This window comes from Aquila chrysaetos, chromosome 5, assembly GCF_900496995.4.
Source record: "Aquila chrysaetos chrysaetos chromosome 5, bAquChr1.4, whole genome shotgun sequence".
Classification (NCBI taxonomy): Eukaryota; Metazoa; Chordata; class Aves; order Accipitriformes; family Accipitridae; genus Aquila; species Aquila chrysaetos.
The window spans coordinates 58,072,555-58,098,491 of NC_044008.1; the positions used below are offsets into that span (position 1 = coordinate 58,072,555).

Sequence of the window (25,937 nt, forward strand, 5' to 3'; positions counted from 1 at the left end):
CCCTAGGCAAATCTCAGACTGCAGCAGCCATTCAGTAAATGGATACGGCTTTTTCCATCCTCAAGCAATCATCAGAGACCCATTTCTTGGTATGGACCAGGGGAGAAAAAAACCCTCTGTAATTTGCAGAATCATTATGCATAACAAAGCAAAAGGCATGCAGAAGTGTTTTTTTCTTAGTAGGTCCAATGGGTGGGGAAAATAAAGCAGTACCAGGCTTCTGAGAGGTTCCTGGTACCTGGAGATGAATGGGTTTGTGATGGGAAAAAGACGTGCGCAACACCAACGTGCCAGGGGGAGTGCGGCATGTCTAACACCTTCAGAAGAAAGGGGGCAATCTCGCTTTGCTTTTCCAAAGAGGAGCAAACTCACGCTGCCATCCGGGGAAGGAGCAACTTTCAAAGAAAGAAATCTCGCATCAACCTCGTTATCGGTAAGGCCAGGCCTCTGTCGAGAAGCAATGCCAAGAGGAGATGGGTGGCAGTGCTACGGTACATCAGTGCCTGCCTGGTGCCTGCACCTGGGGAGCTACATGGCAGCTGGTTGAGAGGCCGAGGCCATCCAGACAACCCGCTGTGGCTGAGAGCCCCCACAACTCCCACAGTCTGTTTTTTCCTTAAAAAAAAGCAAAGCCAAAGAGCGTAGGCCCACGTAGGGACTGCCTGGGGAGCAGGTGGACACCAGTCACTCATGAGTGAGTGGGTCCTGCCTGGGGAAGGAGCCCAGCAGAGGGGCTGCCCTGTGCCCTTTGTCACGGTCTCCCTCCACGTCCCCCTCAGTGGGACGGGCTCCATGCCCAGGGCACGGTGGCGGGCAGTGGGAGAGGTCTGCCCTCGGGAGGAAGGCGAGGGGCCGTGCGAGGCCTGCGGCCCACGGCCTGTCACCCTCAGCCGCCCCCGGCACGGCGCAGCGCCCCCCCCCGTGGCCAGGGCCGGCCGGGGCCCCGCCAAGCGCCGGGCGGGCCCTGAGCGGGCCGGCGGGCCCGGTGGCGGAGGAGGCGCCGCGCCGCTGCCCCGCTCCTTTTCCTTCCTCCCTGCCTCCGCCTCCCGCGCCGCAGAGCGAGGCGGGCGGGCGGCCGGCGCCGGAGGAGGAGGAGGCGGAGGCGGCAGCGGCGCGGCGGCAGGGACCCCGCCAGCCCCCGGGACGCAGGAGGTACCGTGGCTTTGCTGCCGCTTCGGCCTGGCCGCCCCGCGGGCACCTGTCCCGCCCTGAGGGGAGGCGGCGTGGTGGGGGGCTGCTGGGGCACGTCGGGGCTTTTCATGTGGAGAAAGGCGGGGTGGAAAGAAAGCTTTTCTTTAAAAAATAAAAGTTCGGAGGGAACTTTGTGGGGCAGCGGGCGCAGGGCGGCGGCGCTGCCTTCCTTTCCCCGGCACGGGCAGGCGGGAGAGCGGCTGCCCCGGCCCGGCGGCCCCGGCCCGGCGGGGAGAGGAAACACTCGAGACTCGCCCTAAGGAAAAACTCGGTTTTGTGTAAGCGGGGCCGCGGACTGGGCTGGGAGCGGTTCCCTCCGGACTCCCCTGCCCCGCCCCTGGCTGGGGGTGGCTCCCCCGGCCCTGGCGGGGGCCCTAGCGCGGCCCTCAGCCCCTTGGCTGAGCTGACAGACAAGCGGCCACCGAAAAGTGACTAGAAAGGCTTAGGAGGCAGCCGAATCGGGGTGTAATGCCTTATTTCTCTTCAGCCGGCGGCTTTGGTCTGGGGAGAAAGGGGCTGGTTTAGCCGCTTTCTGTGCAGAGCTCACCAAAGGACGAAGGATGCCCGTCCCGCCGAGCTGGGGTGTCCCCAGGCGGGCACCGGGCAGGCCGTGCCGGTTCCAGGTCTGGCTTCACCCTGCCTTGTGTGATGGCAGGGAGATGAGCCCGCAGTGCGTTTCCATCCCGATGGTGTCGTGGGCCTCTCTAGATTTGTGGTGATACCTATCACAGTGCCCAGCCCCAGATGGGCTTCTCGGAAACGGTAGGTGATTTGAGCAAAGAACTAAAGTTTTGGCAGGTTTCTTGTGAATCAGGAAGCGATCTCAGGCAAACCGTGGTGTTTCTGGGTGCCTTGCTGCATTTAGGCACAATGCTCAGGGTGAGACTGGATGGTCTGGCAAAGTGGAGAGGAGGTGCTAGGGACGGTACAGGCACAGTCGGAGGTGCTAAGAATGGTACAGGCATGGTCGGAGATGCTGGGACACTGACAGCTGGCAGCAGCAGGTCTCAGGAGAGAAACTGGGAATATGTGAAACGGGATGTAAATCAGCATTCAGGTGCATTCTGCATGGTCCTCCTCCTGAATGAGATTCTGCAGAGCCCATAGGATCCCTCTCCCTAAATCAAATTAAAACGCGGTGTTTGCACGTGTTACAGTTGAGTGTATCTTTCTTAAGGTAAAAACACTGTAGGGTTTTTTTAATTATGTACACAAAGGTCCTGAAATATGGAAATACTGCTTACATGGGTGCTGTGTGGCAGTAATACACATGGCTATAGCGTTTAGTGTCCTACTTGCATTTAAAGGGGACTGATAATCAAAAACCACACTATTATTTTTCCTGAAAGTTTTTTCCTTTCACTATATATGAGGAAAGTTTCCGCCTGGGGAATAAGCTGAGTAGAAAGCTAAAAATCAGGAGTGGGATGGTTTTCAAGCCTCACTGGTCCACACTGACCCCCATTCAATATTTCTTGTACAGTTGCTGTGAGTGCACATGGTGTGCCCCAGTCATACAGCAAGGAAATGCTTCAGAAACCAGCATCTGCTAAAAAGAGCTAGTCTGTTGGTCTTTGCATGGGGAAGTATTCTTACGGTAGCTGCTCAGTGCTTTTATAGTGAGGGTGCAGGGGAGGCAGCTGCTGGAAGCATCACATCCCCTCCATTTTCAGAGTTAACAACCTGGACAGCTTTTGGGAGGTGTGAGAGCCTCCCTGACACCTCTGTCTGTGGTATCGCACCCACAACGTGGCAGAGATGTGGGGTCCCAGCGCAGCAGCCGTGCCTGCCAGTGCGGCCAAGGGAAGCTCGGCTCAGGAGCCAAGCTGACTCCGGTGGGAACTTGGCACATTCCAGGGCAGAATCCGGTCCTCCACCACCATGGCCCAGTTCAGCAGTTCGTGGGCTGGATCTGGGCTTAGGGACCACCTCCATCTCAGCCTCTTGCAGCAGCCCACAGTCTCCCCTCGTGTGGGTTAAAGCTGCCAAATTCAGCCTCTTACATGTGCCCAACTGCTGCTGCATTGGGGTGTGAGAGCTGCCAGGGCCTGACCTGAGAGGTGAGCTGCTGCTGCAGTGTGTGATGTGGAGGGAGGGATGGATGCTTGGCAGCTCAGGCATCTGCATCCATCTGGAGTTGTAGCCATCCTGCTGCAAAGGAGGTGTTCAGCTGTCGCGTGTGTGTGAAAGTGCCCTCATGTAGCCTGGCCCAGGTCTCTCGGTCCCTATCATTATTTGCCATATGGCACCCAAATTATTTTTTCCACCTCTGAAAAACTCCAAAGAACCAAACCGCAGTCTGTGGCAGCACCCAGCACCCAGATTGCAGGGCGCAGGGGCGTACACAGTGCTTGAGGTGTGAGTTTTGATTCCTGCTGTCAGGCACCACAAAGTAAGGGTCATCAGAAGCTGAGTTTTGCTCTAAGTGCACCTAAAACTCAAATATTTGCGTAGAAACAACTGATGTAGCATGCAGTGATTTTTAACGTTGTCGGCAGGTGGTTAAAACCCTATGTAACGAGGGAGGAGCAGAAAGCTTCCTGGAGAGTGGTGACAGATCAGTGTATTTTTATATTCTCCTTGGTCTTTGATCCCAACTCAGGAAGCCAGCCAGCTCTGCTCAGGGAGAGTTAGGGATATTCTTGGGTCTTGCTGGCCAAAGTGGGAGGTGGGTTACATGCTTTGCCCAATTAGAGCCTCCAATCAAAACTTCAGCATCACACACCAGACATGAGAAAAAACTAGTAAGAGTCAAAGGTGAGGGGCACCATGTTACCTCTGAGGGGTGTTTACTGACTGAAACTGAAAGCAGAGAATGAAGGAGCACTGATACTGGTTGGGCACACACTGCAAATTCACCCATAGTTTTAACCTCTGTGGAAGATGTATTAAAAGAAAGAAAATTACAGGTGTGCAGCTTTGAAGAGGTACAGAGTTGGAAATGCCTTGGGAGACTGAGCTGTGCAGTTTTCTGCCAGCTATTATGCAAGACAGTTCAGAAGAAGCCAACCTTTAAGAGCTACTAAGGGCCTGATTTGCTTCCCTGAACATGTTTGAAGAAGCCTGACGCTTCTAGGGTAGTAGAGTTCTCTAAAAGGACTGAGCAAAGGGGAAAGAAGCTGGTGTGTTTCTCTTAGCTCTCTTTTCTTTTCTACAGAGGATTGTCTCAGTAACCACATCAGTATTTTTCAGTTTCTCACAGTGGAGTCTTATAAAAGCCACAGTCTTCTTTGTGGATGGGAAAGGTTTTGAGGTTGCATTTAGGATTTTTCCAGCTGCACTGCATGGTTTCAATGCTCTGCCTTTACACTAGCTGGTGGAGAATCTGAAACTGCAGCTGTGACCCTTGCCCACCCCCCACACCCTCTGCCCAAAGACTGAGAAGCTTTGGCAGAGAAAAATTGGGAACATTATCTTTCTATAGTGGAGACATTGTTAGTATCCTCCATTAATTCACGTTATGCTCTTAAAAAAGCTATTGTGAAAATAATTGTATTTATGGGATGATCAGTGCATTTCTGCAAAGTAATATTTAGACAGCTATGTTAGAGTGCAGAGGAATAAGCATCTTGCAATTTCTATACTAGAATGTTTAATTTGTTTTGCTGTTTATTTTTAAACAGAGTAAATGATGTTTCTTCGGGATGGTGCTTACTAGCAGTCGCTCTACTCCTGCATTTACTTGACGGAGATCATTCAGCTTTGACAACAGTATTCAATTTTAAGTGCTGCAGAAGGTTTGTCTGTTGGATCTTCACAACTGTGACCCAGAATGTACTGGTGTGTGGGAACTGAGGAATCCGCTATTTGCAGAGAGAGCAACATGGATCCGCAAAATGGTAAATAGGAGGATTTCTTTTCTTTCCTGTTCAGATTGGGAGCGAAAGGTTTTAAGAGAACTCAGCAGCCAACTGCCACTGAGTTTCAATGAAATTTTAAATATATGAAAGATCTTTGAGTGATTTGAGCCCTAATCTTTGAAAATTTACAGTATAGAACAAGAATTTTACTTCCAAGAAGAATGATATTGAACTACTCAGGTGATAAGAATAGCATTTCTCTGAAGACCAATTTTCTCCAAAGGCCTACGGAATTAGTCAATATATGTATCACGTCTCACCAGTTCCTAAATATGTTTTATAAGATCTGTGCTTTTTCAGCGTGTGAATGCAAATATGTTCCCAGCCACTGATGCAGTGTGTATTCAGGGTATGAAAGCTGCTAAAATCAGAGCATCGTTTCTCAGGCTGAATAGATATTAACCTGCTCCAGTTTTACTGTCAGCTTTGATTCAGTGGCTTGCAGTGATTTATTGTTGAGCTAGATTAGAAGGTCTGCGTTTATGTAATGTAATAAATACAAAGGTGGAAGTTTCTCTTTCAGAAGGGACATATGCTTCAGGTTGCTTCCTGTTAATTTTTTTTCCAAACATCCAAATTATTTTTGGATGATTTTTATTGCTGAAACCTAAAGCTCCTAGGCACTGCTGCATTTCTCTGAGTCAAAACCCAGTTATATTTCTGCATCAAGAAATAGCCTTCTGGTTATTGTATAACGGTATTCCCCCCTTGCAACAAGCAGTTCATTAGGAGGCAGCATCTGCGTTTTAAGTGTGGGATGAAGGTGTGTTTGACGCTTTGTAGTGAGTAAGCAGGCTTCAGTAGAAGCTAATGTTTTTGCAGCCTTATTTTGGATTTTATCAGCAACTATGAAGCAAAACCTGATAGTTTATTCAGAGGCCGCCTTATCTCGTTTGAAGACGTTTCTCACCAGCGTCACAGGGAGCTCTGGGAACTCTTTCCTTTCTCTGTATGTATTCTGCTTATTCTGTGATACTGATTTTTCTGTTTGCTTTTGCTTTTGTTAATTAGAATTGTATCTTCCTATAATAATCAGGAGCATTTGGTTATTGAATGTTCTTTAAATTCTTAAATTCTATCTTCTCAGTTTTTCTCTGGAAGAAATTATCACCACTTGAATACTAAGCTATAAACCATGAGAAGAATTTTAATCTGCGCTAGTGATTCCCAAGTGTTAAGAATTGCTAAATTTTTGTTCTGCAATAGTGATTTGACAAGTTTTTCTCACTGTTTAAGGATACAGTAAATAAACAAATTAGTTTATGAGTGAATAAGGAAGTGAAAAGTGAAAAAGGTTTATTTTCTACATTGTGAGTTCAGTTTTTCTTCTGAGAACTTTATTGCATGTTTCTATTATGTAAATATATTCAGTTAAACTGGTTAACTGGAAGCATACAAATCTTAGTGGTATAACTCTTCTATATTTACATGTCTGGGTTATTTTGTTTGATAAACAGTGTTGGAAGACTGGCAAAGGGATCCTAGGAAAGCTTAAGATCCAGGACTGCCCTGGTGGATTTGCTCTTTATAAGCATACTGTACATATTTAAACTCATTTTTATTTCGGGATTGTTTGAGTCCTGCCAAGAATAATTGTCATTAGCTAGCTGGTCCACTCCCTAAGTTAGCTGGTCCTTGTTCTGCATTTGGATCCTGTTACACAGCTTGAACGCAGCAACGCGGTGACTCATTCAGCCTCCACATTTGAACCTATTGTTTACGCTCATTTATTAACAATCTAGATGCAGCCTCCTGCTTCCATTCAATGGGAACCACTGGGAAGTGAAGTGAGATCACAGATAATTTCTTTAATGCCAGTGACCTCATTAGTGCTCACAAAGCTTGAAGTATTTTTTCCGGGCAGGAAGGACAGGTGTGTGGATGTGAGGGGTTTAACAAACAGCATGGTGGTGCTTGTGGCTCTGTGACGGGTCAGTTGGATCAGCATGGTGTTACGGCCAGCACAGTGCTGGAGGCACCTTCCATTGGGTACCATGTGCACCTGGTGCCTTGATCATTTGAAATCCTTAAGATTTTTAGGGCTTTTTATTCCTGACAGCTATACATTTGGCTAGGTCTTCATGTGGAGAATAGGTTCACAGCATCATTGACTCTAGTTAGCAAATGTAACATGATGCAAGGGCTCACCTTACTGCCTGTGTCTCCTCTGCTATTCCTCTTGGCTGTGGCAGTGATCTTGCCTGTATCCCAGCAGGATGCCCACTTACCCTGAGAGCAGGCGAGCTATGTTTCAGAACTGGACCCTGTCTACCTTCTGGGGATGGTGCTGGGCTTGACTCAATGATGCCAGTGAGCACCTCCTGGTCCACAGAGAGGATTTGTCACTGGAGTGCAGAATAATGCTCCATTTTGGGTGCAGTCAGCATCTCCCTTGCCTCTTCAAACCCTGCTTCCCCTCTCCTAGATTTATTCATCTTGTCCTAATTAAAAGAAAGAAAGCGAGCAGAGTTACGGGGGTGGCTGCAGTCTCTCATGAAGCACGGGTTTTGTTTTTTTTTAAACTTGGTTAAAGAGCTCTACATAATATAATGGAAGTGACATAATATAAATCTTGTAGGAAATACAATGGAAGCCCAAAGATATTACTGTATGAATGCCTAGAACCGAAGAGAGATTCATCTCCTTTCTATGGGCTGGTTAGTTTCTTTGAATCTTATGCAATTTTACAGCTACGATTTAATGAGTTTCTAGGAGATACTTCAGCAAAGATGTAGAAAAGCAATCGTTGTCTACTGAAATGTAAGGGTACTTTTGTTAAAGAGCTTATCGCTGTCTTATTGAGAATTTTATTCAAAGTCACAGAGCGTTCATATGCCATTTGTGTGTGTCTTGGAGGTGGAATTGGATTATCTTTCAAACATGCCATAGGGTGTCTCTTCTGTCCTGCTAAATCAAGAAATAAGCATTGTAAAGGGGTGTTATGTTGTAATGTATATAATGTTACATAATTAGGGACAATGATGCCAGGGATAATTGTTTGAAATTTTATAGTAGCTTTACAGATATTAACTAAATGAACCTTCACAACTTCTTTTGAGGCAAATCTGTTGTAAACTGGTGACTTTCAACAGGGAAGCACAGATAGACATGTGCAGTGTGCCTGGAAAAGAGACCTAACTATTAAAATGAGGGAGCAAACAAGTAACCAGAATATAATGACCTGAGCTGGCATTTGGAGTAGACCAGAGGCTCTTAAAGCTGTGCTTCAGAAGTGCCGTGGTGACCCTGCAGCTCACAGGACTTTATATTTTATCAGAAAGAAGCTACCCATGATGGTAGTGACCTTTGCAACCCTGTCTGGGCCGTGGCTTAGCTCAGTACTGACTCAGAGGGAAAGCTGCTGCCTGCACCACCACTTCCTGAACCGTAGAAGTCTCCAGTGCAAGTAAGAGGACCTTAACTGGAAGAGCTGAAGAGTCATTTTAACAAGAGGGACTGCTCAGGAGCTAGTGCAATTTTATATGGAAAGTTTCGCAACAGATTGAATGGTGACAGTCTGAGATCAAATGAAATGGCTAATTCTCCTGGGACATCGCTTTGTGCATCCAGCGTCACTCCCCTGTTTGCATGAGGGCAGGACATTTGCAAATGTGGCCGAGGCCTTCGTCATAGGGTGGCGCTTTGAGGAGGTGACGGGACTGTAGGTGCAGGGATGGAAACTTTGGCAAACTCTGCACTTGCTCTCTGTTTTGTACTTACTGGATAACCCGAGCCTTCCAGGCTGTCAGTCTGGCAGTGTGAAATCCACTTAAAAAGTAAAAGTCTACAGGAAGAACCTGACTTCTTTATAGCAATAAAAACAGACAGAGCTCACCTGCTCATGGGTGTGCATGTACATGGCCTCCAGATGAGATCTTTGCTGTCGTTTCCTCATAGTTCTGCACAGTTGATTTTGTTGCCTTAAATGTGAAGGGCAGGAACTTGCATTTGGTAGTGTGAATATCTTTGCTTATAAATCTTTCCTGCTGAATAGAGGAGGAAGGGAAAATCAGTGTTGGCAGCACCACTGATACCACTTTGTTCCTCGTGAACTCACCATGTAAACCCTAAAATCTTTACATCAGCTGTGCGCGTGGGGCTAGGGCCAGCAGCTAGGTCTTGGGGCACGTTGATTTAGTCCCTTCTGTGACCTGTTGTGCTGTATAACAGGGAAAAAGTACTCTCACCCTCTGTCCTGCTTTTTCCATCCACACATTACCCTGTAGTAACATTACCCTGAGTCTGCTGTGACAGCGTGGCAGTGAGAAGGACAAGGAGAGCATCTGGGAGGTGATCTGAGCGCACAGAGCACTAGAGACCTGCAAAGTGTGTTGGTTGCTTGAAGTTCTGTATACTCAGACTAAATGAACCTTGAAAGTTTTCTGTTTTTCTTCCTGCTCATTAAGCTGCGAGTTAATTTGAGTTCAAACAGCAAATTGAAAGTATTCCTACAAGCAAAAAAAACCCCCAGGTATCTTATGTGAGTTAGTCTTACTGCATAATGCCCTGCAGAAGGAGAAGTAGGAAATGCTAGGCAGGAATAGGAAGTACACTAGTAAAGCAGTAATAGGCTTGTATTTTTAAACATATTTAAATACCTACCTCATACAGAAGTGGTGCAATCTCACATGGGGCCAAAAGCTAATGTGGAAGGCTGGTCTGCAACAAAAATGCATGTGGTTAAGCCTGCTCTCCTGTACAGACTGTAGCAGAGCCGCATGTTGCACCATCTCACAGAACCGAGCCTGGATTTCCAAAAAGAGCAGTGAATACTGGGGCATTTATGATTAGGTGCCTAATTTAAGACACTCTGAACTGATTTTCAGAGTCTGGATACTAAGCACTGCTCTTCAGACATACACTTAGAAGATGTCCCTTGTATTTTGAAACAGAGGCATTTGCCTTTGAAAACATCTTCTAGTCCGTGTGGGAAGTAGGAGTTTGGCTTGTGGGTACTGTGTCCTTCTGGAGTCAAGAAGGTATAAAGGAGCACTTAGGTCTTAGTAGTGGCAGGACCAGCTTTTTCCCGATAAATACCATCAAAGCCAGTGTGCTCTTGAACTTGAGGGCTGTAGCAAGGAGGGCAGAGCTGCTGGGAGTGCCAGCGGTGCAGTGCAGACCTTGGGTAGCTAATTGAGCAGAGAGTCCAACCTGAGAGCCAGTTTGATTTACAGACAGTAGTAAAACATTGATCTTTATCTGAGCTGTATCTGGCATTATCTGCTTAACCTTTCAGTTAAAATGTGTTTGTGGTGTATTACATTAAAATGTAACTTACGACAGCTCTATCAAGAAGCCTAGAAAAAAACAAAGATAAGGTGATAAGGTGGTACAGAAAATCCTTTGCCCTTAGAACCTGTACACAGGGACTCCTTAACAACGTTACTAATGTGTGATTATAAGGTAGCTCTCAGGTGAGGGTTGACACTGTGGTGACAGAACCGTTGTCCTCCGTTTCAGTGGGAAAAAGCAACTCAGTCTTTACCAGGTCTGTAATTGATTTATTGTTTTGTCAGTGATGTTGCAGGCGATTTTATACTTGCATTAAAGAAAGTGCTATGAATTTTTTTTTTTTATCATCTCCAAAGCCTATGGGAGCCTTATCCAAAACCAGTTAAAGTCTTTGCACTGACATAACAGGCTTGGGATCAGATCTTCAGGGATCCTTACAGCATTAAGTCTGCGGTTTGTTTGTTTTTCATTTCTCTGATCGATAAAGGGGCTGCCAGAGCTTCTGCTTGGCAGAAGGCAGCTAACTGGGAGGAAATGTTTGCGTTGCAGATGAGGGTGTCGGGGATAGATTTTATACCATACAGTTCCCAGTCTGCTGTATAGGTGAAGTCTGTCTCTTAATAGGTTCTGTTTCAGATTGTACATCAAGTTAGGCTGATATTTAATTCCTTTCCTTAATCCAAGTCTGTGTGCTCATTAGTGGGTCAGCAATTGCTTATTTGCATGATTATGTGTCACCACAGCAGCAGTCCTTTTATGTAAGCTGCTGATAGTTTCACAACAGAAGTGTGTCCATGCTTTCAATTTGTGCCTTGCTCTTACTTAGGGGGAGGACTTATAAAAGAAGTCTTTTAAGTATTAGGGAAGGCCCTCAACCTTCAAAAAAGCAGGCAGAGGTGTTCTGGTGCTTGGCAGTTTCTGGTTTAAAAGAAAAAAGTGTGCTTTCGGAATTTACAAACTGCCCTTAAAACATGTACAGCTACATGAAGGCAAACTTGGTGAGTCTGATCATGAATCTGAAATGGAGTCAGCAAGGACATATTCAGACCATGTTAAAATATAACAGTTGAAAAAGATTCCCATTGAACGGTAGTGAAGTTGCTATAGTAAAATCTTCGGGGTTATGCTGCAGTTTTTGCAAATACAGTATCCCTCCCAGTATGATATTTAGCCACCCTGTGTGTGTTGGGAGAGAGGGTGAAACCCAGTGATGTCTTTGTAGATTGTGTATTTTTTGCAGGGACATGTGTACCTGCTGGTGAAGGTGCCTAGACAGCCTTTCCTAGCCTGAGCTCTCCTGGTATGGGTACTTGGAGTTGTGGGATGTGTTGCTCCGGACAGGCTGGCAGGACTTGGGGCCTGCCACGGAGCTGCAGAGCTGGGGGAAATCTGGTGCAGGTCCTGTCTTTTTTGGCTCACCCTCTCCAGCTGGGGAGGGCGGCAGATCTGTGGTGAGCTTCAGGAACTTCTCGGTCACAAAGACAAGCCCCATGTTGTGTCACCCAAGGGTGAGGGAAAGGGTCAGTCTGCTACAGGAAGGGCACGAGGAAGGTGAAGGGTGAAAGGAGCAGGGACCTGGGGTTAGGAGCTGGAGGAGCAGCTTAATTTCATTTCTAATAGTCAATATGTGGCTCCCAAACATAAAGGTTGGCATTTTGGATACTGCTGGAGGAAGCTCAGTCCCAGGCTGTCCACAACTCCTTTTCTGTGCATAGTTGAAAATCATGGAAAACTAGCGAACCAAAGCAGTGATTCAAACAAGAAGTCTGGATAAATTTAGCTCAAATATTCTTGGTATGTTTGTGGTCGCTGTGGAAGTTACATCACTGCTTGTTTTAATGATCAGAATATCGCTTGGAAAGCTGGCATGGCTACCCGAGAAGAGCTCAAAATGAAATCTATTAAAAGCATGCATGTCTTTGGAATTGCTTCACCTGCAGTTAGTTGGTTTTGGGGTTATTTGTTTTATTCCCATCTTGGTTAAGGAGTATTTTGACTAGAGGTTATTGCTGCTTAATTGAAAAGCCACAAGGTTTAGAACTGATACACTCTGCAGTGTGATTATCTACTTTGTATAAAAATTCTGTCTGGGGAGTAAGATTCAAAAAGAGTGCTGGTAATTGCTGAATACAAGACCTCCTCCAGAATCTGCCTGCATCTCTTTCTGTCTTGCACATCAAAGAGCCTTTGAAAATGCTTTTATTTTTACATCAAACAGGAGCATTCTTTTTTTTTTTTTTTTGTAACACTAATGGGCAAGATCCCTTTTCAGATCTCAAATGTAGCTTCAAAAAAAAGTCTAGCTCCTTAAGTGGGCTTATCATGGTCACAATTCTCCGATGTTTTGCACCTTGGACCTTTCACACGATAGCAGGGTGGAAATAAAGGCTATCGAATCAAAGTCATTTGCATGGATTGGACCAGGTTCTCAGATGCAATGGATCAGAGTTCATCATAGGTTGTTGGGAAGGGGGTGAAACGTGCCTCGCCTAATTTTGCCATCTCTACCTTGGAGCAGCCATCTAAAAATGCTGTGGGCTGAAGCAGGTTCACAGCATGTACCTTCCTTTGAACATAGCATCCTCCCAGGCAGAGTCCTTGTCCTCCCTCCACTGAAATGAATGCTGATATTCCCAGACATCGGGAAGACAAAAGGGAAGTATGTCCTCATTCCCCCTCTCTGCAAATGCAGGCACTTCTGCCGCTGGTAGGCTTTGTCACAAGTGAGGGAAGGTTTTATTTTTTCTTTTTGGTAGCCCCCGTTAAAGCTTTGGCAGCACATCACTACACAGCCTGATTCAGGACCAGCACTGTCTTGGCCAACAGCAGAGGTCTTTTCATCATGCTTTCTCTTCTGCGCCAGACACAGCTGTTAAGGTTATCTTCTGTCTGGGATATGCTGTCCTGGAAACCGGCATCTTGGAGGATCTGCTCCTGCTCTCATGGAAGCTGGTGGAGTTCAGTAGAAGCTGGAGTGGAGCCTTGCTTTCTCCACTGTTTTGGTTTTTTTTCTTTTCCAGACTATCATATTCATCTCTTTCCTCTGATGCTCTTCCCGGCTTTGCACTTCCCTTGGCTCTGCTGTTGCCAAATTGCCCATTCAACTCTCTTGATGCCAACCATATCCAATGATTGCATTTCCTTTTCCTCTGCATGCAACACTTTTACCTAAAACTAATCTAGAGTTGTTGTTGTGTTGGTGATAAACAAGAAGTGAGGATAGCAAAGAGTAAGGTATTTTATTAGGCTAGCAGACACAGTTAACGAAGCACATTGAACTGTGTCTAACAAGTACTAAGCTTGGATTTTGCTGCATGGGGTGTTTACCCCCTCAAATGTCTTGAAAGGCTTCTTCCCTTAGATGTGTCTGCTTTCTCCTAGATCTGTCAGTTTGTTTAATAAAAGGTATTTTCCCTTTCTACAAACTTCCCTCAAAGTAGCCTCTGAAACAGTTGTTGTATCAAGTGTTACAACTGTTAGTGCTTGGTAGCTGGGTTAACTTCTGCATGTGCATAACGTGGGAACACCGGCCGTAGGACTGGAAGGAGTGCGTGGGTCAGTGTCCTGGTTTCACACTCCTAAACCTTATGCAAGACCTGTTTTAAGCAAGTTGACTTGTCTGTTGCTTCTGCTTTTTTCAAGACGACTATTCCAAAGCCTCATTTCTCCAATGTTTTAAAGTTTCTTCTAATTGGCAGCCAAAATGTATTCATACACTGTACATAAATAGCTCTTCTCCTTCCCTGGTGTCTCCCTCTGGATGTATTTATAGACAGTACTCCCATCCCTGTCCAGCCTTCATTTTTCTAGACTCAACAAGCCAAGCTCTTTTCATCTGTAGTCTTGTAATTAGAGTGTCCATTTCTTCAATTCATCTTCTCCACCTCTTCCAGACTGCCTTAATCTTCCTTGAACATGACAAACTGGAGTTGTGCAAGGTATTTTACGTATCTTTTTAAAGTTGCTTTTCCTTTTTTCCTCCTGTCTGGACAGCCTTTCCGAAATCTTGATATGTCCAAGTTCTGTAAGAAACCTGCTGTGCTCCTTGGGGAAGGGAGGAGGGACACTGGTGGCCATGCAGGTGACAGCAGATACCCAGGACCCCTGCCATGTGATGGAGGGATGGAGAACTGGGCTTGCTGCTGTGGCCCAAGGGGACCTGATGGAGCAGCTATGAGCTTCATCCTACCACTTTCATCAGCTTTCTCTGAAAGCCCTGCTGGGGCTTGTCTTTCCCGGTAGTATCCATGGAGTTTCATGGGGCTGGAGAGACAGATGTTGGCTGCTTCTGTTCTATTATTTTTGACCAGCAGTTGGGTTGGAGAGTTGTAAATAGGTTTTTGGTTTAGAAGGGTGTTTACCTCTGTTATTAAAGTGAAACATAAGCTTAGGAGCTGCTTTTCTCAAGTCAGACAGCTGTGGAATTGCTGGATGTGTCTTTGGCGGAGACAGTAGAGGACTCGGACTCAGAAGAGACCTGAGCAGAGACCTTGGGCCCGTCCTCCTCTCAAACACACACAGGGAGTCCCTCCCTAAACTCTTCCAGATGTAGCCTCTCACAGCTGGGGCTAAAAGCATTTGCTTCTTTCTAAAGATAGCTTTAAATATATGTCTAAGGAGGATGTAACAGAAGGGGGCTGGCCATGACTTGGTGCTTCCCCAATGTCAATAATTAATGACTTTTTTTTTTGAAGAATGTTGAGCAAATTATTTCTTTGAAAGAGATAAAACATTGATGCATGGAATTTTTTCCCTTCTGATGAAAGCTTAAACACTAGGGGGGAAAAAAAGTTTCAAAAGAAACCAAAGTTAGCCATGAAATTTTATTTTATGAAGTTTCAAATGAAATCAAATCTTGGTTTGGTTTCATGGCTATAATATTTGATTCAGTTGGACAAGAATGGTCTCACTAGAGACACCTTTCATCATTTAATAATCCTCTCTTTCCAGCTATGCCTGGAAACGAACACAAAGAAAATCCAAAAGTGTAGTCATACTTCTGTGTGCTTAATGTATATCTTCCAATTTAAAATTTGGAAAGCAAGAGTGGCATAGCTGGCCTTGCATGCAAAAGCATATTTCTGAATGATTCAAGCTGTAGGTTTGGAACCAAATCACTGAGGCCAAAGGACAAAAATAGAAACTTTCACTTAGAGCTGAGTCATTTGTATTTTCAAGACAGCAATTGGCTCTCTGGCCCTTTGGAGCTCTCTTGGCTCCCTCAATCTCTTTCCCTTGAGGGTGGAAATTAACATCATCAGTGTTCTCTGTGGTCTTTGCTGATCCTTTGCACCCCAAAAAGGGCAGCATGTGAGGGATGCGGGGCATCCCCTATCACTGCAAGAGCCAGCCTTTGCCCTGTGCTTGCCAGAGGTCATCCCCATCCCTTTCCTTCCTTGCCCAAAGGCTAGTAGTGTGTCTACCAGGGACGATGGTGCCTTCACGAGACAATCTGACCACTGAGAGATGTGCTGTGGCCACTGATGCTCTGAATGCTCTTACAGATTGAAAGGGTGAACGTGTGCACGTGAAGCTGCTTAGGCCTGACACTTGTACTCAGGGGAGAGAGTAAAACCATCACTGTCATCAACAACAGCCCAGTTTGTCGTCCTAGTAAGCTGGGGATGGCAGGATTAGCAAAGGGCTGCCTGCTTGTGTTTGGTACCCAGCTGCTTGGTGAAAAGTCAGAAGGAGAAGAGAGAGGAGGAGGAGGAGGAGGCAGCAGCCCCGTGTTTGCTGTCAGCTGCTGCCATTCGTTTGGGATGTGGAGGTTGTCTTGGTGTTGCCTGTTGCCGCTAAGGAAGCTTTATAAACAGAGAGGGTGAAACAAGAGGTGGAGTGTGGAGCAATGGGAGCCTTTCATGCTGGTATGCACAGCCAGATGGGGATTTGTGTAGAGTTTATCAGTACACAGTATGCAGCCCCCAGAGCCCAGGTGGGAGGAAGGGGTGCCCAGTCATGGTGCTGATGAGCTGCCTCCGCTCTGACTCTGCAGTGAGGATCACAGTCCTGCTGCCCCTCTTCCAGTCATGCGTAGCCAAGGGCAGTGGAAGTGGTGCATGCACTTTAAAAACAGCCTGTGGGCAGCATGGTGTCTTGAGGTAGAGCTGTCCACCTGCAGAGCACAAGAGAAGAGGCGTGTCCCGGGATGTCATGTGCAGTAGCCCTTGTTCCTTTTCCCTGGATAGCTGCAGGTATCATTAGTGACCCCAAAGCTACCTTGTGCTTTCCAGTGTGATTTGCCTGCTGGTGTGGTGGGTTTGCTCTGATGGTCATATTCCAGTGTGTATTTCTTTGTGCTCTAAGTTCATTGCCTTGTAATGGCTTTGTGTAGCCTCTTTTGTACTTCAGCAAAATAGGAGTAACCAGCTCAGTTTCATTTGAACTTTTTGAACAATGCAAGTAATTTCCAGAGTCCCGGGGATCTGGGAGGCACACACACAAATGCAGGAGCCTGCTCAGATCTGGTAGAGCTTTTCAGCTCCAGCTCAGTGCTGGCTGTGACAGACAAACAGCCAGCCAGCCAGCTTCACACAGCCAGTCTGGCACCTGTGATACTGCCCACTAAAGACTGCTGGGTCTCAGTGTTACTAGTATTTGAGGCTTTTCTGTCCCCTCTTCCCCCATTATCCTGAATGATAGAGAAACGATTGTGTAAGTGTGGAGCTAAAGCCTTTGGAAGCGTCTGGTTTTCGTAATTCAGTTCTGGAGCCCCTTAAAAAGGCAGGAGTCCAGAGCATTTTTCCATCGGGACTTAATATTTTCCTTTCAGGTTTGCATTAGCAAATGTTTTTTTCCTTGCAGGTTAAGAGTGTTTCTAAATAGAAAATTTCCAATGGCTCTAGTGATAATTGGTCACTTTGCATGGCTGTACCTAGAATTGTCAGCATGTCCTTTACAAGATCCTGTGTGCTTGCTGGAAAATGTTTAATGCAGATCAGCACTTTGCATGCGTGATACTGGCATGCAAACAATTTAAAAATAATTCCAGATTATGCAATAATAGTGAAAAAGATCCCTTCAGTAGTGGATTTTTGTCTTTGAAGCATTCTTCTGTTTCAGATCTGGTCTTTTGTAGGGTTATAAGTTTCCTTTTGTGGCAGTAAGCATTGATTATAAACTATGTTGTAGATGTGTCTTTTATACTCAATACATCATCTTTTCCATTGCCTTGGCAAGCAGATCTTAATGTAGAGGCACTCCTTTAATTAGATGAAATAATGGATGTTTGGGTGAAATGGAACCACAAAAAATAGGCAGAAAAAACGTGTGGAGGGTTCCCACTGTCCTGAGGAGCTGGCACCTCTTGCTTGTTGTGAAGAGATACTAGTCAGGGTCAGAGGGATATGGCCCAATTCTGGTGTGGTCTCTCCAGTGGGGATGCTGAATTTCCTAGAGAAACCATCCTGTTATCTCTCAATTGGATTTACTATAACTTTCTCTCCTTGTCATCTCACAGCGGGGTTTGTAAGTGGTTCTGACCATTTTTGAATCCTGCTAGTGACATTTTATAGCGGAATTGGTTGAGCCATGTGGATTTTGCCTAAATCCAATAACAAGGTGAAATAGATCATAGGCTTCTTGCTGCATGACCCTCCTTTGGTTCTGGGCCAGGTCCTGGCTATGGGGCCATATGGACTGAGGGCATGTGGGCACGCGGGGGAAACAGCTTCCCTCCTGGGGACAGACCTTGGCCCGTGATTGTGTCTTTTAAGAAATGAATGAATGAAATGAATGAATGAAATCTTTTAACTTTTTTAAACAACAAATGAAACCTTGTTTTGAAGTGTCAGCTAATTAGAGAAGGAACACAAAAGATATCTTTGTTTCATGAAGCATTTTGATTGACTTGGGCTGATTTAAAAATTTATATTTTTTTTTTTATTAAAGAACCCAGGGATTTGTTTTTTCTTCCTGGTTTGGAATGGGGATTATTTTTCAGTATCTCAAAGATTTCTGTAGGATTGAAAATTTTTTCTTACCCATCCAAGTGGCAAGTGCAATGTAGGACAGATCCATCATCCTTTGAAATCACTGGAGGCTTCATGTTGGCTGTTGTTCAGTTTATTAATCTGAAGTTTTTCAAAGCAATAGAAGATACATGAGTCCGTTACAGAGACTCAGAAATAACATGGCTTTCCATTAATTTTGCAAACCAGCTTGCCAGAGCTTCTGTAGAGTAGTTTTGAAAAATGTTCAGCAGTGCTCGTGAGTTTTTAAGCGGTTGGGGGGATTGGCTTTCAATATTCAGCATCTTTTGAACCTCTTCTCTGTCCCATTTTTTGTTTGCTCTGTGGCAGCACTCAGAAGTCAAAATGGCAAAAGATTAAGCTGGTAAAGGTTAGCTGTAGCCATCTGGTGCTGTTGAGGAATTAATGTCTGAGCATAGCCCAGAGAGACGGCCTCCCTGCCCACCCCCATCCCCAGATCCTCACTGAACCAGAGGCTTGAATTTCGCTGTAATGGGACATGGAGATGAAAATAACTGTCAAGGCTAAAATGTAGTAGTTAATTCAGACAAAGAAGCAGGCAGCAAGCTAAAAGACATTACATCCAGAGCTGCTTGTGCTGAAGCAGACGTGGGTGGCTAAGGAATTAATAGCTTAATTGAGCATCGCTGAATGGGATGCTGTGTTAAAGTCATCATCTTGATTTGCTCCTGTCTCTGGAAATACCTGCACACATTATGACAAGGTCAGTAGCAGTTTTAAAGTTTTATTATGATTGTAATTCTCTTTTGGAGTAAGTTGGCTTCCTGCCCTATTTTATCCTGTGTTAAGCATCTCGTTTATATCTTTCTCTGCTAAATAAAAATATCCTAGGTAGTTGCCAAAGAACTCCTGCCTTATCAAAGGGACTAATGTAGCACTTAAAACTCTGTGAGTTTATGTGTAGAGACAGGAATGCAGTGATTTGGGATATAAAGCATCTATACAGTGTGCTGTTTTGTTATGCAGTCGTTTGCTGATTCACAGCATTGACCTGCAAACCCTCACCTTTTTACTGGTAATGGCATACGGTCAATTTAGAAACTTTAGATCTTTTTTTTTTCACCTGCTGTAATAACAAGGTCTGATACATGGTGTCAATACATGTATCTCTGAAATTCTCATGGTACCCTTCATTATTAATAAGACTTATTTTGTTGGTTTTTTTTTTTTCTGTGCTGGGACAGCAGTCTGTTGCAATTTTTAAAAGTGATAGTCTCATAACCTTTGAATGGCAATAAAACAACACTGCTTTTTTTTTTATAACCTCTCTTTCCATTGGAATACTTTTTAAAGAAAATTAGTCTTGCCCCTAGCTTTTGTAAAAGGTTGTAAGTGCAAAGCGAAACCTAAAAGGTACTTCCAAAGTATAAAACATTGAAATCAAGAGTGGGAAATATTTCCAAGTTAGTTGCTTTGATACAAGCTGTTAAGTGGTGTGAGGAATAAATGAAGGGTGCGTTTTTAGTGTTGGCTAGGGGGTAAGCCCCATGGCCTTATTTTCATTAACATTCAAACGTGTTAGAGAAATGAACCCACACCATACCACCTCAGTTCAAATAGGCTTCATTTATCTGCTTTCCTGTTGCAAGCTCAGAAGAGGGGTGATGATTTGGGGCAGTGGTTTTAGAGGAACCTGTGCCAACACAGGAACTCTGTCCCAGATCTGTGTGCAATAAAGCAAAAACTAAAGGAAATCACAATGGGTGTGTAAGAGTTTCTGGAGTTTCTGGTAGCCTTTTATTACAGGGATATCCAAGAAGTACTGCTACAATATTATAACTTGCTATGCTGTTTTGCATATAGCAATGTGCATTGCCAAACAGTAATGTAGATCCTGTTGTGCAAAGTACAGAAGCCAGTTCCTAAAATCCATACAATCTAAGAATTAAAAGCACTTTGTTACATTCAGGCTTAAATGCTCAGCTTGTTGCATGATAAAGTCCAAAAATAGAGGTTCCGTATTACTCAACTTCAGTATTACTCTCATGTCATGTTGTTCAAGGCTATATGCAAGTGAGGTGACCCTATTATGAAAGGCACGAAGAGCTCAGGTAAAGAGCGTGAGATTTGTGGGGTTAAAACCATAGGCAGAATTTCTTTGGATTTCAGCCCAGATTTTTGCTAAAAATGGCTGATGCATGTATTGGCAAAACTTTATTTCCAGCCTGCATGAATGCCAGTACTGATGATAGTAAAGTCATGCATCTTGTAGAAATAAAACAGTCTTTAGTCAGTAGAATGTAATTTTCCTCATTTTTTTTTCCTACTGGTGAGTATAAATTAAACTTATTAAACATGCTGTTTCTTATTTTCCATTTGTAATTCAGAAGTCAGTATATAATTTACTAAGTCACCAGGAAGTCTTCTATGAATTGGGTAATTTAGTTGGTGAGATGCTTAGCTTTGCAATGGACGGCTTCTGTGTATTTTGGAAACTTAGGAATGGATGGTCCACTTGCTCTCATTTAACCTTTGAAAGCTCAAGTTAACTTTGACAGAATCATGCGAGTAGAGCTGTTGGTTGAGGGCAAGCTTTTTTATCACTCTGTATCTCACCAGTTTTGCTCTTTTGAGGATTGTAATTAGTTCAATTACAAGGTCTTTTTTTGCTGAAGACCTTTGGCAGCTTTTTTCCTCAGGTCTTAGGCAGGAGGTCAATTTACTCTGTAGAATGCAATCATACAAAGAAGTTTTGATGACAGTTACTTCAGAAACTTGAGTGATAAGCAGCATTCTCTTTCTGCCAAGAATATTTAAATATAAACATATTGTTTTCGAACAGTAGAATTGCCCAGATTTCTTGCATCTAATGAAGCTTTTATTGACTTCTACTTGATGGATGTTCAAACGTTCAAAACTGGGCGGTTTTGGTTAGATCAATAAAAATTTGCCTAAGACAAGACTAAAATTGAGTTTAAGGACTAAAATTAATATCACGAAGACTCTGATTAAACTGCCAGCTAACTCTGGGAGCATGTAAACTCTGTGAAGCCTGCCATTTGTGACCTTCCTGTTCCTGGAGAGCCCAGAAGTCTACACCTAACGCACATGACCAGACTGTGATGGTTGATGGCCAGCCCACGTTCTCCAAACAGTGGTGATAGTAGCAGTGGTTGTAACTAAGCCATTACACTACAAAGAACTTCAGAAATTTTGAGGGGGCCAAAAATATAAGAGGAAGCATGACACATTAGCCAAGTAGTTTAGTGAAGTAGTCTTTTGGTAAAACACAGAAGCGGTCTTGGGATTAGGATCTAGCTTGCGGAGTTCCTCCTTCCCTCAGTTACAACATTGTGGTCCTTCTTGTGCTCACTGGCCAACTGATTTGGTAGTCCTCTCTGCAGGGTGGAGCAGTTCAAATAGGAGAGGTGGAAAATGCTCCTGTAAGAAGAGCTCTGGTGTGCAGGATGTGTGAGAGGTTGGCTGGAGACCTCTCTAATAGATGAGGAAGTGACACCGGGATCTCCCAGACCCCAAATGAATCTCTGACCATGAGGAACTCGTGCCTGCACCTTCCCTGGCCATGATTTAAAAAGAAAGAAAGATGGCCCTGCTTAATTCTTTGGCAGAAAGGATCTGCCTTTACACGTGGAATGGCTGCAGATAGGGGTCTTGAGTGATAGTTTCCAAAATCAGGATTGAGGCTGGAAGGAAGTAAAATTTGTCCCTCCTTTCAGCATTTTTTTTGAAACCAAATTAAAGTTGCTGTGCTCTGTCAGCCCCAATTTGCAGGGCTTCCTGCTCAGCTTTCCAGCTGTTTTGTATCTCAGATGTGAGGTATTTTTTCCTCCAAGGGGAATTCCAGTGCTTCTCTCCAGGTTCAGGATTTCATCACAGGGCGCCAAGCGTGGGTCGGCTGCATGTTCCAGTAACTGCAGTGTTTGCTTGGATCTGTACTTCTCAGTTTTACTTAGTCCAGTTCTGAATTGCTTAGATTGGAGAACTATTTTGCTTTAAAGTTCTCTTTTCTATCACCCTTTAAACAGTTACTTGCATAAGAATCATTTGCATTTCCTACCATTGGTGTCCATTAAAAAGAGAATTAAATCATATGCAGTATTCTTCGAGATCCCTTACAAGTGTGTGGTCTGCTCTAAAAGACTGGACCAGATGCTGCATGAATTTCTTTTCCTGTGTACTCCCTAAAACTCCAGAATTATGAAGGCACTGTGCCTATTACCATGAACTCTGAGATGCTGCTTATTATGCTGTAATTTAACACCACATTCATCTGCCTTGATTTCTGCTGCTTGTCCTTCACACGTTCTGCATCATCTGAGAAAGGTTATTGATGTGGGCACATTTTTAATGGCACGATTCTCTGGAGCCATCTCCAATGTCTGAGTGATTTGAGCTTCATTTAAATAATGGATGAGAAGCGTTAGTCAGAATCTACTGGTGACTCAGACTGTATTATTCAAAGATATTTACTGACAGTTATAGATTGGTCCAAATTTACTTCTTTTTCCAGGCTGTGTTAAACTAGGCCCTGCATGACATATGTGTCTATTTAAAAAAAAAAAAAAAATCCTTGTTAACATGTCAAAATCTGTGGGCTTAAGGGCTTTATTTAACCAGTTGCAAATAAGCAATAATAATTAATAAAGTTTTAGCAGGAAAAAGTGAGTATGAAATGGTCCCTTTTCAAGTGAAAAGTGCTTCTTTTCTCTGTCTTGCATCTTGTTCAGGAGTGGACCTGAACATCTTACTCGTAATTCAGTGACTTTCCTGCACCTTTCCTTGTCGTGGTAGTTGCAGGGGTGAGTCGGTGTGAGACTTCATGGCTGCCTCTTTGTTAGCTGCCCACTGGAAGCATCTTCTCTATTGGTTTGCAGCTTTTAATCTTTGACGTGTAAAAGCCCTTCTGGCTCCTAATGGCATGTAAAAAAAAAAAGCCTAGCCTAGGAGATTCTCCAGGATTGATCAGGGTGATGCTGGGCATCTTGCATAGTCTACTTTTACTCTGTTTTCCCAGAGTAAAAATATTTCCAATTTCTTTTCTTTCATGTTTATTGATGTGTATAAAGCTCTGGCTGGAAGTGCTGGAGAAGTACAGTGGGGTTTTATTAGGCTGTTGTCTGGAGGTAAAGTGTGACTGAAAAAAGGCTAATAATACCCAAATTGCTTTGGAGGTCCTGCAGACCCCTTGCTTCTTCAGAAGTACTGCAGGTGCCAGTCTCATGTAAGCCCTTCTCTTCCCTGGTTCCTGCAGCAGGAGGTCAAGTGTGGCAGGCTGTTGCAGAGCATATGTGTCTGTGTGTATGTGAGCTTTCATGCTGTCCTTTGGAAACCACCTCTGGGAGCAATTGGGGAACTCACTGTCCCTTTTAGTTTCATGTCCCTATTGGAAACTACTTTAACATATTATCACTTTCTTTTATCAGGCAACTGAGTGTTCAGGTTTGTCCCTCTTTTTTTAATTGTGTGCAGTAAATATTCCACTGAAAATAATTCACTCCCTTTTTTTGTTGCCAGGATGCATTGACATTGCAGCTGTGCATGAGTAATGAACAGGTACTTCTTACTGACCCCCCTTTTCTATTTTTACTGCAGGAACTGTGGACATGGGTGGCAAACAGTCCACAGTTGGCGAAGTCTCCATAATTCAGACACCTGTGACAGAAAGCATTCAGGATGCTTACAAAGCTGGAGACACCAGTAAGGCCCAAGAGTTGATTAAATTGTCATGTGAGGAGACTGCACTGCAGGTGGAAAAGGTAGGGTTAGGTTACTACTCTTTCTCAAATTTTATTGGGAAAGAAACCAAAACGCCAAGCTGCTGTCTTCCATCGTTTCTTATGCAGAAAATCCATTCAGTTATATATGTTATGCTGGTGCTGCAGGGTCCCAGACACAGCTGGTTGTGTGGGGCACTTCAAAAACATATGCTGGGGGACAGTATTTGCCCTTGAAAGCACTGATCAGAAAGATGAGACAGACCACAGGGAACAGTGTATGTAGGAGCAGGAGGCTGTGCAAGTTGGGGTGCTGGTGCTGTGGTCACTAAAACAGGGAAATACATTTTTCTCCATAAAAAGGAAGCAGTTTATAGACTTAGCAAAAATTGTGTTCCCCCATAAGTACAAAGACGGTTACTGACCCCCTTGGAAGATTTTGCTGCTTGTGTTTGGAACTATATCCTCTGTGCCAGCTTCTGCACTGCTCTGCCTTCAAAGCCCTCATTTTGAGCTTGTTCTTTGCACAGAGCTTATCTTAGTGTTTTGGGAGAGTACCTGCATGTCACATCCAGGTATATTGTCCATCTCCAGGATAGGAAGTACTACACCTCATAGCAGAGCTGTGCAAATGCTTTTTCTGTTGGTCCATGAAAAATGGATTTACCCTCACCATTCTGTGCCTTGGGCACTTTCGTGGTAAAGCCATACAAAAAACTATAAAGCAAAAAACCAACAAATTAATATAAGTAGTATATCAACTCCAATTATTAGAATGGCTACTAGCGTTTATGACATTGTCAGTTAACCACAGCGACAGTGAGTATGCATTTGCATGGGCACAAATAAATACATAGCTCTAGAAATGCTCTCTTTCTCTGCCCACTCCCTTTACAGAGAGTTTATGTTGCTGTATTTTCTTTACCAGTGTCAGCTTTTAGGTATTGCAGCAGCATTTGGAGATCTGCAGGCGGTGAGGTATTTACTGAAGGAAGCATTAGTGGTGTTACCAACAGAACCTAATGATGACAATGCAGCTGTGGTGGCTGCATATTTTGGACATAAGGACGTTGTGAAAGAGCTGCTGGATTCCTTGCATGGTAAGCCTACTGGGTTGCCTCTGCCTTTCCTCAAACTTTTTGGTAGCTGTGTGCTATAGCTTCAAGCAGGCATTTATTTATTTTTTTCACATTCCTTGAAAGGGGAGTGACTTAGTCATGGGAAGCTGTGTGGAGGGATCTAATCTCTGCTGTGTTTGAAGAAAATTCAACCATGTGGGGAAAAACACATGCATAAAAGTATTCCATGTTTGCACATTGGAAGTGGAGGAAGATGCCATTTAGACAATTCATTCCCATCAGTCCTCACAGCTGGGTAACATCCCAGACCCCACAGAGAAATGAAGGGATTTTCAGGAAACAGCATCATCCCGCTCTGCTGATCCAGCAGACACAGTGGTGATGGGAGTGAGAGTGCAGCATGACTGACTGGCGAGTAATAGTTTGGGTGCACAGCTGGCAGCATGCTCTATGCTCTCTTGTTAGCGTTTTGATTTGACTTTCAGGGGAATTCCTTCTTTAGGATCATCATATTTTAGTTACATTTATTTTAAAAATTATTTTCTAGCAGAACAGAGACATTTTTAGATGCAGACACAATTCTTAAGGCAGCTGTGGGGGCAGGGTTAAGAGCATTACTCTGAGTCAGGACCAGGAACTGTGTTTGGTTCCCCTGTTGCTCTCTTTAGTGTACTGTGGGCATGGCAGCTGCTTCTCACCGGGACCCTCTATGGATTCAGGGTCTGGTAGTCCTGCATAGCAGCCAGGGTGAATTGCTGTCTTGACCTCAGGCACTGCAGTAACCACAACAGCTAAGCTAGGCCTCTGCAATATTTGACCTGAATATAGCTCTAGCTCCTCACTGGAGCTATATACTTGCCAGTGACCTCAATGAGAACGGGAATAACCTTTTGGGAGACCTGCTTGTTT

General features: G+C 44.4%; 1 protein-coding gene across 3 annotated transcripts in view; it reads left to right on the plus strand.

The window, feature by feature from the left end:
- The first annotated feature begins 1,032 nt into the window (after positions 1-1,032).
- The window catches only part of LRRK1 (leucine rich repeat kinase 1), an 82,751-nt gene continuing 57,846 nt past the window's right edge, over positions 1,033-25,937 (plus strand). The window contains exons 1-4 of one of the 3 annotated variants that reach the window (XM_030015253.2): positions 1,033-1,152; positions 4,815-5,030; positions 23,828-23,991; positions 24,878-25,049. In XM_030015253.2, the coding sequence (XP_029871113.1) occupies positions 4,964-5,030; positions 23,828-23,991; positions 24,878-25,049 (403 nt within the window). In that variant the 5' untranslated portion in view covers positions 1,033-1,152; positions 4,815-4,963. Of the gene's footprint in view, positions 1,153-4,814; positions 5,031-5,873; positions 6,001-18,732; positions 18,978-23,827; positions 23,992-24,877; positions 25,050-25,937 lie in introns of those variants that run through there. The other 2 variants (XM_030015255.2, XM_030015254.2) reach the window with 2 other exon arrangements.